The sequence below is a fragment of the Lynx canadensis genome, chromosome D3, assembly GCF_007474595.2.
Source record: "Lynx canadensis isolate LIC74 chromosome D3, mLynCan4.pri.v2, whole genome shotgun sequence".
NCBI classification, from domain to species: domain Eukaryota; kingdom Metazoa; phylum Chordata; class Mammalia; order Carnivora; family Felidae; genus Lynx; species Lynx canadensis.
Genome location: NC_044314.2, coordinates 74,600,196 through 74,612,228, shown reverse-complemented (window position 1 = coordinate 74,612,228; position 12,033 = coordinate 74,600,196). Strand labels below are relative to the sequence as shown.

Genomic DNA, 12,033 nt, shown 5'->3' with positions numbered 1-12,033 from the left:
GCAGTCTCTTGGGGAGTGGCGGGGGATAGGGGTGGGGGGCGGGGAGTGCTGTCTGCATCCCAGCTCCAAGCTCCTATCCATCCCCCACTTCCCTTCCCCATCTGACCCCAGCCCAGACCTCCAGGATACTGCCCTCAGGCACCACAACCCAACTACTCCCTCCAACCTCCAGACCATGAGGTAACCCCTCCCTTCTGTGACTGCCAATGCTTCCCTGGGCCCAGGCTCCTTCCCTGGGGGTTCAGACTCATTCCTTTTGCCTGCTCAGCACCTGACAATCTCCTCAGTAGCCCCTGACACACACCCCCAAACTCCTTCTCAGCATATACTTCATGCCCTAGCCATCCCTCTGGTCATCCTCCCCTTAGCTTCCCGTGTGCACAGCTTTCAGTGCCCAGCTTGAGTTGCAGCAGACGAGACAAACGCCACAAGAAGGTTGGGATGGCTATTCCAGCTCACTGGGGTAAGGTAGCTCAGGAATGCAGTTAGATGCTTGTTTGCAGGGTGTGATGCCCTGAAACCAAGTGCTTGCCTCCAAGCCAACTCCAATCCACATGTCCCTCTGTCAACAGTGATCCCCTGTGGTGCCCCCCCACCCCACCTCAAGGCCAATAGCCTCCCTCTGTTCCCTAACTAAAGCATAGACCCCAACCTGTCCTCTGGTCTGCCTTGCCTCTCTCTCATGCTCATCTCTCATTTACTCTCCACAACCCTGTACACCAAGCATTGTTCATTCCATCATGCTTGTTTTACAAATAAGACAGATTCTAAGGGGGCAGTGACTTGCCCAAGGCTGCCCAGCAAGTGCACCAAAGAGGCAAGAGCAGAACCCAGGTTTGGGCATCGAAATCTGTGGTCCATTGGGTACCCTTGAAGCCAGCCTCTCTTGGGCCGTGGGCTCCTGGGGGGCAAGACCACAGTGTGGTTGGGGGCCTACACTTCACAGACCAACATGAGGGAGGGCAACATGTAAGCCCCCAAAGGTTGGCCAGGACTGGCCTGGACCAAAGCCTCTCTCCTCCCAGCCATATCTGGGCCATCCTCAGCTTCTCTGAGGTTATGAACAGGGAAGCTGGCTTAGCCCAGAACCTGATCTGCACTGAGGGGATTGGGATGGAGGGGCAGTGGCCAGAGGGACACTGGAACCTGGGAGAACCATGAGGACTCTAAAGGACAAGGACAGAGCAAGGAGGTGTTGACACCACTACCTGTGGACAAGCCACAGTGAGGAGCTCCTGTCATAGACCGGCTGAGACCCGAAATGGGGAGCTGGCCCACAGGGCAGAGCCTTCCCAGCCCACTCAAGGCCTCCAGGATTAGCTACAGCAGGACTAAGGAGGGAGCTCCTGACCCCACAACATCCTCCCCGGCCCACTGCGCTCCAGAGAGCTCCCCAGCTCCCCATCATGGTCCCTCCCCCCCCCTCCCCACCGGGGGGGACAACCAGGAGCAACCATGTTGGGGAATGGAGGCAACATGGAGTCTTCTGGAGGGTGCAGAAGCTGGCAGTCCAGGCAGCTGGACAGCAGAGACCAAAGAGGGCAGCCTGAGCTCTGGGCCGGAGGCAAGCACAGTCCCTTTGGGTGGAAACGGGCCTGGGTGCTCCCTACGATGGCGAGGGACAGCTGGCCAAAGGGACAGCCTACTCCTTTCCCAGGGGCCAGCCACAACTCCAGTCCTAGGGAATGGGGGATGGGGAGACCTGCCCCCCAGCTTCTCTTTCTCAAACCCCAACAGATCCCTAGGGCTCCACCTTCTTCCCATTTTACAGTATGAAAAATTAAAATCTAAAGCGGCCTGGCAGTGCCAGAACGCAGAGATCTCTGTGCCGCGGGGCCTCGGCCCCCTCGTTTATCCTTTGGACCGTCCTGCGCCAAGTCCCTCGAGGGCCGCCACCATTCCCGCCATTCCTACCTCCGCTCAAAGCAGCCCGGCGGACGGCCTGGACCAGTCCGAGCCGTGTACCCACCCTGCCCGTCCCCCGGCCTCCCCTGGGTTCCCTAAGTCCGGGTCCCGCCACCACTGTCCCCGGAACGCGCCTGCCTCGCCCCGGCGTTCCAGACTCCTCGCCGCGCCCCAGGCGTTAGGGATGCGGAGCGTCTGCCCTCGCCGTTCCTTCCCCGGAATGCCGTCCGCGCCCCGGGCTTCTCCACCTGCGGAAGCCCTCTCTCACCCCCGGGGGTCCAACCCGCCCTCCTTCAGGCCGCACCTCGGCGCCCCCAGCCCACCCTAGCCGGCCGCATCGGAAAGGTTCGCTGAGTGCCCTGGGGCCGGCCAACGGCGCCTGGACGGACCGACGGACGTCCTCCGCACGTCACCTGCGGGTCCAGACGCCTGCCCAACACGCCCCGCCGCCGGGGCCGCCTCACTCTCGGGCCCCCTCCCCTCCCCGCCCACCCGTGCGCACCTTCCGGTCCAGTTTGGGGCGGCCCATTGGGTCGCACACCGCTCTTCGACCGAGTTTCGGACGTGCGTCCGCGCCTGAGCCGCCCTTGCACCCGCCATTTCAGCCCCCGCCTCGGGGCAGGGATCGGACCCCAGCTCTGTGAACTCGCTCTCGGGGCGGCGGGAAGAGAGGGTAGGAGCGGCGGGGTGCCCTGAGGGGAGGGGTCCCGAGCCACCCGTCCCTCCCAACCCCGCAGCCTCCGACGGTCCCCTGCCGCTAGGCCGCCCGCCCGGGACCTCGGGACCCCAGACCGGAGACCCCTCCTGACCTGCAGCTCGCGCGCCGGCTCCCGCTGTCTCCGCGGCGTCTCGGGCTCGGGCTCGGGCTCCTGTCGCGCCGCTCACCGGCGCCCCCTGCAGGCGGCTTCGAGACCCGCGCTGTCCCCGCCCCGCCCCGCCGCGCGGGGAAACCGAGGCCCGGAGTGGGCCCGGGGATCGGGGATCGGGGATCGGAGGAGCCGGCCTGAGAGCCCGGCCGATGCCCGTGGTAGGACGAGGCCGCAACCGGCTGGACCGTACCGCATCCTCGTCCACGGCCCTCAGCGCGCTCTTCCCGGCTCGAGTCCGTCGGGCCTCCTCCAGAGCCACACCCCCTCCTTTCCTTCCACCACGAGCGTCTGGCCCCAGTCCTTCTTCCCGCCCCGTGAAGCCCGCCGGGCCCCTGGCCTGTATTCCCTTTCCTCCAAGAAGACTTCAGGGCTGCCCCTGCCGTTCTAGTCTTCCCAGAGCTGTACTGTCCCTTATCATTGAAGCTGAGCTGGTCAGTGCCTGCCTGTGTCATCCCTCCCCAGTGTCTAACTGTGACCCAGGAAGTGCCCATGCCAGATCCTCCTCAAGTCTTTCCACGGCTGCACTGTTCCTGATAAAGCCCAGTCTCCTTCCCTTGGCATTCAAGGCTTTCAGCGATGAGGTTCTGCCTGGTCTCCAGCTTTGCCCTCCTTTCCTGAGTCCTGCCCCAAGCTGGGGGGTGGGGGACGCGGTACCTCAGCTCAAAGGATGCCTCTAGAAAGCTGGCCCCAATATCCAGTGACCCATCTGACTGTCCCAGCACAGACTCTGGGGCCAGGGCCCCTCCTGTTCTTATAGCCTCTGGGGCCCAGTTGGGACCTGTCCCCCCACTTCCACTTCTCTGAGCAAAGTGATGGGGAGTCACTTTCTGTGCCATACACTAGCCTGGAATCTCAACCCCTTGGGCTGGAGTCCATCCTCCCCTCATCCCCAACCCCATGTTTTAGATACTTCAAATTGGGAATGACCTCACAACGGCCCTAACCCAGCCATACGAGGAGACCCGCCTTCTACCCTTGTATCAGGACAGAGTAATCCCAATTCTGTGCACCGCAGGATGAACTGCATCAGATGGCCACAGAGACCAGGACATTGGTGGCCAAGGGCTTGTGGGATTGCATTCTTGAACCTCCTGGGGCCAGCACAGTCACAGGGAAAAGCCCAGGAGAGGGGCTTGCACAGGGCCAGACTGGACCCTCGAGCTGAGGCCCTGGCAGGAGCATGAGGTCTCCCACAGGAGAGGACAGGAGGTCGGAGCCCAGGTACAGCTGAGGAACTAGAACCTGAGGCCCATCACTTGCCTGGATTCAGCCTCCAATGCCTGACAGCCTCTTCCAGCTCTTTCCCAAGTCTGGGCTCTTGTCTCCATTCAGCCAGCTCAGCCCCTCAGGTTCCAGTTTCCCCTAATACCAGTATTAGGATAGGACGTGGGGGGGGGGTGGGGCAGAGGAGGGCGGACTGGGAGCGGTCAAGACCCCAACACAACTCCAGGAAACCCAGGACCTCATGGTGAGATGCAGAAGACTTTTCAAATTGGGAATAGTTCCTGGATGCCTTTCCAACCTCCAGCCTTGCCCTGTCTCCTACTTGCCCCCCGCTCCCCAGTTTAGGAGTTTGTGGCCCCAGCCCTCTTCCCACTTACCTCCTGTGAGGGGTAATGGGGGACGGAAGGGAGGTGCTCCCCACCAGGCAGGGACCCTACCGCTGGGGCAACACTGGTGCTGTGGCTTTCCCTCAAGTCTTGAGTTTCTTCCCATAGCCTCACCTATAAAATGGGAGTTTTGTTTCTGCCCTGCCACCTCTTGAGCCAGAGTCAGACTATGATGTACCAGCTGGGGGTGCTGCCTGGCCAGGGGATCCTCCCCCATGCCCCTGGCTTCCCACCCTTGCTTCTGTGCCATCTCATGGGATAAATTACTCCTATGGTGCAGACAAAACCCTCCTGCCCACACTTGTTGGACCCATATTCATTCAAGTCCTCACACAACATACCCTGCAAGGAACAGCTTGCAGGGAGACACCTTTGGGTCTAGAAGGGACTATGGGGGTTCACGAGGCAGAGACCAACACTCAGCCAACCCCAGGGGTCACTATCGCCCCTCTAGCCCCCAGTATGGGCCCACATGAATCTCTCCCCTGCCATTTCTATTCTGGGGCCCAGCACTCTTTCCACCCTGACCTCCCCATGTGTGACCTGGCGGTGCACACACCTGTCTCCACACCAGACGGGCCCCATGCCCAGGACTGAAGGCTTCATTTCTGCAGCTGGTCCTTAGGGCCAGAATGCCAAAGCCCTCAGAGTTCACCCCCAGGGCCCAGTGGGCAGCCCCCAACTCCTCAGCATGGGTGCCCCATGCCTGGGGTAGCTGTGCCTCTAAGCCAGAGGTGATTAGGAAGGGCTTGGTTCCGCCACAGAGCCAGCTCCCTGCGGCCCCTGGGGCCTGCCCATCACGGGAGCATCACCAGGTCCCCAGCCTTGCCCTCCAGCAGTCCTTCCCCACCCAGCCTGTTAGAGGCAGAGGGAGCCGCTCCTATGGTTCTGTGTCATCTGTCATGTGCCTCTGTCCAGGTCTCCAGTGAAGCCATCACCTAGACAGAATACACCCAGGAGCCTCCAGTTCAGTAGTGACAGGAAGCAGGCATGTGGGAGGGCTGTTCACAAACCTCATCTCCCCACTGAGCGGACATGCTTATGGTTGACCCACATCTCCTCCAGGACTTCTAACACCAGGGGCTTGGGCTCCTGGCACCACCACAGTGTTGGCCTTGTGCTCTGGCCAGTGCTGTGCCCTCCTCAGCCTGGAAGTCACACTCAGGTGTCATGGCCATAGGGGAGGCCCCTGTGCATGCCCAAGGGAGTTCTGAGGGCAGGGCACAGGCCTGCTGCTCCTCAGGCATGGGGATGCCCTTGGCAGGCCCCGTCTTCTATCTCTGGGCCTTGGTGCCCTGCCCAGGTCCAGGCCAGGCTTTGAAGGCTATGGGCGCCCACCCTTCCTTCCGTCCAAGTCCAGGATCCTCAGGCCAGGCAGTGGGGCCAGCTGGGCTCTCTCCTGCTCCAGATTTCTGGTCTCAGATGGCCCACTCCCACCCCACCCCCGCCAGCTTTGTTCCTATCCAGGATGCACCTGGGCGGCCTCTGGCCCCTGATCGTTTGCTCTGAGGCCAGCTGGGCCACATCAGGGGGAAAGAAATGCCAGACCCAGGACAAAGCACCCAGTGGGTGCTGGGGCCAGTGTCCCTGCGAACCAGCCAGGCCACCCTGAGATACTCACCAACTTCTCTTTCAAATGGGCGGGGCACTGCACACTTCCTGGGGCTCTGGAAATGAGGAAGTGGGGGACCTCACAGGGTTCCACTCTATGCTTAAAGAAGGCCCCAAGAAGACAGAATCATACCAGAGGAAGCTCCCTGAGCCACCTGTAGGCATGGCAGCGCTCCGATTCTCCAGCCCAGTCCCCAGCAAGATGTTCCAGCCCACATTGGCTTCTGGGTATGTCAGCAATCCCACTAGGAACTCTGTGCCTCTGAGCTGATCTGGGCAGATCCGTGTCAATGTGGGAACTGAGGTCCAGACAGGAGTGTGACCTCGTCCTGGGCTCCATGATGCACAGGGACCACATGCATGCAAGAGCGTGCCCCTCACCACCCTAAGAATGGCCCTAAGCCAGGAGCCCAGGCACTGGCACGCAGAAGCTGCCAGACCACCAAACCAGTTGCCCTCTCCCCACACTCCCTGCACCCTTATCTCCATGCCCTGCCAGGCACTTCCCTACCCCAATTCACAAAGAGCAGTGTGAGTGACAGGAGGGACCAGGAGGGGCCTTTTTTTGGGGGTCATCACATTGCAGAAGTGAGAAGAGTCCCAGCCTGTCACAAGCTGGTGCTAGACCTGGGGGTGGAGGGGGAACCCAGGTGTCCCAAGTCCCACTTGGTGCAACCTGCTTCCTGCCCAATGGTCCTGTGCTCTTCCCCAGCCCTCCTCTTAGGACTACAACCCCTTCCTAAGAACCCCATACTCACTCCATAATGAAGACATCCTCCAGCGACTCCTGGGGCCTTTCCTTGCTCTGGGTCTGGCTCAGATCAGGTGGCGCAGATGGCAGGCTGTGCCCAGTCACTCTCCACCCCTCACCCTTCTGACCCACCCTCACAGCCCCCCAGCTCCCAGCTCTATCTCCACACTCAGCCTGCTCTCCCACAGTGCGAGCCAGGCCCAGGGAATGTGGAGCCCTGTCCTCCCAGACCCCCACCCTGCCTCCTACACAGATGCACTAGCTGTGGCCCAGCAAAGTCCTGACTCCGTAGGCTCAGGGCTCCTATCTAGTACTTTCCCAATGGCCTGGAGCAGGCCCTGACTAGAATCCACCCCTTATCCACCTGGTACAGAGCACAAGACCCCTTATATCTGCCCCATCCTCCATTTAAAGGACAACCCAAACCAACTCAGGTCAAACCAAGGGTGGGAGAAGTGCAGCCCAGCAAGAATAGGGCCAAAGAGCTGGCCACTGTGTGTCACCAGAGCATGGCCACCCACGGCCGAGGACCCCACTCTGCGAGGCTGTGGATGGAGGGGTGAGAATGCTTCTGTATCTCTCCCCTTCCAGAGAAACGTGTTTTCCTGCTTCCACCCATCAAAGCCACCACCCCCCCCACCCCGCCCCAAAGAGGTTCTAGAAACTTCCCTTAAGTCAAAGTGGAAACAATTCCCTCCCCAGAGAGCTAACCAGGGGCAGGAAGAACAAGTGCTAAGTCTAGGGAGGCAGAGGCCTCGGGCTGGTCCCACTGGGAGCCACCAGCAGGTTAGGAAGTTGGGCTACAAATGGACTCCTCTATGGTCCACCTCAGTCTGCTCCTGAGGCAGCAGGCGTAACAGGCAGGAGGGATGTTTGAGGCAGGGCAGCCCCCACACCTAAGGGGTAGCAGCTGAGGGAGCCTGTGCTGTCCCTTTGCCCAGGGGTGCTGGGTGGCATCACCCCTCCTGCCGATCACAGCAGAACCACAGCGAAACACACAAGCTCACTCCAGGCTCCACAGCTGGTGAGTGGGGAGAAGCCGGAAACACACCCAGTCCTAGCTCAGTCCTTCCCACGCCCAGCCCTGTAACCCAAGGGCTTGGGTGCTGCACTCTGGAAGCTGGGCCGCAATGGACACTCATGGCTATCAGCACCGTTTAGGGGACTCTTGAGCACTCACAGGACATACCTCAATTCAGACCGTGGGCTCTGGGGCTCCCCAGGTGTGTGTTCAGTTACTGGACAGATGCTGACCCTGGGGAGGGGGGTCTCAGGCCCAGGAAGGGCCTCCTAGGTCACTGAGTGTCCGGCAGGAGGCAGCCCCACGGGACCCTCTGCATGTGACATGTTACATGTGCAATGTGATAGGACCCGGTGTTGTTCTGGGCTGCACTCTGTGGATTCATCATCATTCCACACAAGATACACAGGAAAAATAAGGCTTGACTGGTTTGGTTGCCTCTGAGTGGTATAATTATCGATTTTTTGTTTCTCTATAATTTTATATATTCTGAAAATTATCTTCAAGAAGATGCATTGCTAAAAAAAACAATAACAAAATCTCCAAGCCAAGGCACCCTGCCCCCCACTCTGTTCCCCAGAACAGCACATGTCTGGGCTACAGCTTGGGAATGCCAGGGCTTCTGTTCTTGTAGGGCAACTTGGACTGTGCTTCTGGGGTCTTGGTATCTGTTACACAATCTCAGTGGTCCCAGGGCCACTCTTGTCTCAGGCCCGGGCACTTGGTCATGCCTGGTGACTCTGCACAGCAGCCCAGGGTGGGACCTATCACACACCCCCTCTGTCCCTCAGGTCCTTTCCCCACAATGTTTCCTGGCCTATGAGCTGAAGGGGAGGGGGAGATAAAGGGGACAGAGCCTGGGCTCCGGTGCCCTCCTCTTGCCAAAAGCCAGTCCCAGGAGGCTTCAAGGGTCCTGTTCACACATGTCAGAGGGGCAGCTGGAAATGTCGAGCTAGAAAAGCCCAAGCCTGATGTCTTTCAGCAATTTTAATACATTCGAGAATATTTCATAGAACAAAATAAAAAAGTATTGTCAATCAGCAGAAGCCCATGGTTGAGGGATACAGAAATGTAACTGGCCCTTTTGCAGTAAAGCTTGTGCTTGAAGGGAGAAGAGGCAAAATGACTTCCTGGAGGCTTCAGGTCAAGTGCCACTGGACTAAAAGCACCTCACAGTAGCACTTTTAGGTATGTATGACCATCTAGAATTATCCTATAAAGCCAACATCACAAAAAGAGTCCTATTAGAAAAAGCAAAAATCACGCTTCTAGAATCTTCTCACCTGTGGACCCACATGCAAATGTGGGCAGTCCGGCCAGACACCCCTGCACAGCTTCTTGTCAGAGAGACAGAAATGGGCCTTTAAGCAGGTGGGACTGGTCCCGGCACTCCCCGTGGCCACCCTCTGCCCTGTCACTGACCCCACTGGCAGCCTTGTGAGCACAGCCCCATGCCTATCAGCATGAGTTGCCAGGGCTGACTTGCTTGGCTAGGAAGAGACAGATGTGTGAACTGCAGATCCAGGGAAATCTTTTCCTTCACAGAACAAAAAAGCACCCCCAACACAATAAATAAACAAAAACATGGCCGCAAATCGGACATACTGGCTCCAGACAGGAGCACAGGCTTCCATGAGGGCGAATGAGAGCCAAAGTGGAACTCAGAAAGACCAAGTGGAAAGACACTGAAAAACAATTCGTTCTCACCTAACAGTCCCTCCTGTGACAGCACAGGGCAACTGTCAACAGAGCAACAGAAATCAGAATAGAACCTCATCAGGAAGGTTGAGACAGGTACCATCTCCCAGGGTCTTCCAGCGTGCCCTGGGGCTGGACTCTGCTGACCTCTCCTTCCTTAGCTGAAAATAGGCATTTCACAAAGAGCCTCCATTGGGGCAGCAGGTTAGGACCTCTGGGCAGGGCTGATGGGCACTTACCAGCCACGTGACTGTGGGCCAGCAGGCCACATGCACACAACACACAGCCCATTTCACAATAACCACATTCTTCTCTAGGCTACAGACATGTCAAGTCCTAGTCAGGAACACCACACTTGAACGCAGAACCCTCGGCCCATGTGTTGGCCGGGCACCTTCTTCCCATCCTGTGGTTGGGGCAGTGATCCTACTTCCACTGGTGGCAACTCTTCCCCATGCTGCTTTGCAGGTGCCAAACACAGCTGTGTTCTAGAAGCAACAGGTCTTGACACTGTTTAAACCAACAGCTACTGTGTTAGGCACACATGAGATGCAGGCTCCCTGTTCCCAAGAAGGGCTGAGTCCCAGTCTGAGAGTCATCTCACCAGGACACCTCATGATAAGGCTTTGGTTCCGTTGCACAGAAGAGGTGCTGGTGCGGCTGCCTGTCACTCAGAACTTGGAAGGTGGTGTGGCAGGGGACCAACTCCATCGCTGGGCTGCATGTCACGAGCCCTGAAGACATCTGCTGTAGCTGTGGATGCAGTGGCCTCCAAGACCCTCCTTGCAAGGAGAGTTAAGGCACTTCCTTAAATTCTTGCCTAGGAGGATTTCGTCTGAGTGACTCAGAGTGACTTTAAATTACACTGTCTGGGCTCCCTCCAGCTGTTTAGCTTTTTCTCCTGCTATGTCCGACTTCATTTCTGGCTTTCACCAGGCTAATGTCCAGATTTTGTGTTTTAGCTCTACGTTCACTAAACAAATTTAACTTTGGTACTAATAGAACAGGAGCTTTCCCCCCCCCAATATTGCTCATAAGAAAAAAAAAATTTTTTAACCAGAACTCCTTTTGACCAATTCTTTTGTCCAGAAACCTAATGCCAGAGCTGGGTTTCCAAGCCCCTTCAAGGCTGAAGGACAGGTCGGCAGAGGCGTGACAAGGGGGACCCAGCAGCAAAACCAACCATTCAGCAGCAGCAGACCCTTTGAGCCAGGAACTTGAGTCGCAATCATTTGTTAGCTCAAGCTGCAAACACTTAAATTACACGGGCCAGGACAGCCCTGTCACCCGGAAGCGGTGGCCATCCCACTGCCATGGGATGCACTCCTTGAAACTGAGCCCACGTCCAGGGCCGTGGCCTGTTCACCCAGCCATCTCTGCCAGGTGCCGACTTCCCTGCCCGGTTCTCCCAGGTGACAGAACCTGCGCTGGCAAGGAGTCCAGAAGAGCTGCAGCTAAAGCTTTCACTAACCCCCTGTGAGCTGCCCACATCATTTCACCCCCTTCCCCAAGTTTAGCTGTGCGTGAGTCGTTTTTTACACCCCGCAGCACTAATGTAGTTCAATATTCTCTTCAGAAAAAACACTCCGCAGCAAACAGCGTGTGTGATGTGCATTGAGCCCACGCCGACCTCTGACCCGACAGGTCATGTGCGAGGAGCCCAGTGTGAGCCATGGGCCACAGACGCCTGAGTTCTCCCAACTCAGAGGCCCCGGCTGAAGGCTCACACGCTGCGGGGCAGCCCAGAGAGTCGCTGAAAGCTTTACGGGGTGCATAGCTAATGGCGTTGGTGTCACTTGGTAATGGGGAGAGTCCTTCTGATGTGCTCAGGTTTCAAAGTACTTGTAGATTGCTGTCACGTAAAGCATCACGCTTTGCCAATCAGGCCGCTCGGTCCGGACCATTTCATTAATGTCCTGGCGGAGAAGGAAGAGACCTGCTTAGAATCCCAGGTCACCTCTGGGCCCATCCCAACAGGCTCCCCCCACAGTTGGGGTCGGGGGCTTCAACTCTGGGCTAAGCTTGATCATACCCACCAAAGGCCTGGCCAAGATGCCTGCTCCATCGCTACCAAGTGTGCCTGTGAAGTGTCAGCATGGTCCCTGAGCTGCCTGTCTGTGCCCGAGCCCTACCCCAGAGTCCCACACCGGGGTGCCCTTGCTCCCGGCCACAGCCCTCCAAGGCTGGCTTTTTTTGTCTTCTTTGGGGCCTTGCTATCTGCCTACCTCTCTTAAACCCCTCCACATGGTGGCTTCTGAGAGCCCTTCTCACCCTAGTCTCTGTCCTGAGTCTCTGTGGGCCCAGGGCTCCCAGAACTCAACTTTCCAATGTCCTTCACCATGGCAACCATCTGAAATCATCAAAGACACTGTTCTCTAACTGTATCCTGCAGAATATCAGTGATCTGTGAGATGCCAGCTGATGAAACCCAAGACTTGGATATATGACTAGAAGACCCCAAAAGAGTTTCACTGTTGCTGAAGAACATCCATGACTTTTCAGGGGAGCCATGCTCAAGAGAACAGAACCCGTGGAACCATGGGTGAGGGACACAGAACATGTTGCCAC

General features: G+C 57.9%; 2 protein-coding genes across 2 annotated transcripts in view; both read right to left on the bottom strand.

The window, feature by feature from the left end:
- Nucleotides 1-3,609, bottom strand: part of UPB1 (beta-ureidopropionase 1) — a 92,972-nt gene extending 89,363 nt beyond the window's left edge. Inside the window, exon 1 of the mRNA XM_030292419.1 lies at nucleotides 2,715-3,609. Coding sequence (XP_030148279.1) covers nucleotides 2,715-3,265 — 551 coding nt within the window. The 5' untranslated portion in view covers nucleotides 3,266-3,609. The remainder of the gene's footprint in view (nucleotides 1-2,714) is intronic.
- Nucleotides 3,610-8,739: 5,130 nt separating this feature from the next.
- SPECC1L (sperm antigen with calponin homology and coiled-coil domains 1 like) overlaps nucleotides 8,740-12,033 on the bottom strand; it is a 141,086-nt gene continuing 137,792 nt past the window's right edge. The window contains exon 16 of the mRNA XM_030292418.1: nucleotides 8,740-11,381. Within this exon, the coding sequence (XP_030148278.1) occupies nucleotides 11,292-11,381 (90 nt within the window). The 3' untranslated portion in view covers nucleotides 8,740-11,291. The remainder of the gene's footprint in view (nucleotides 11,382-12,033) is intronic.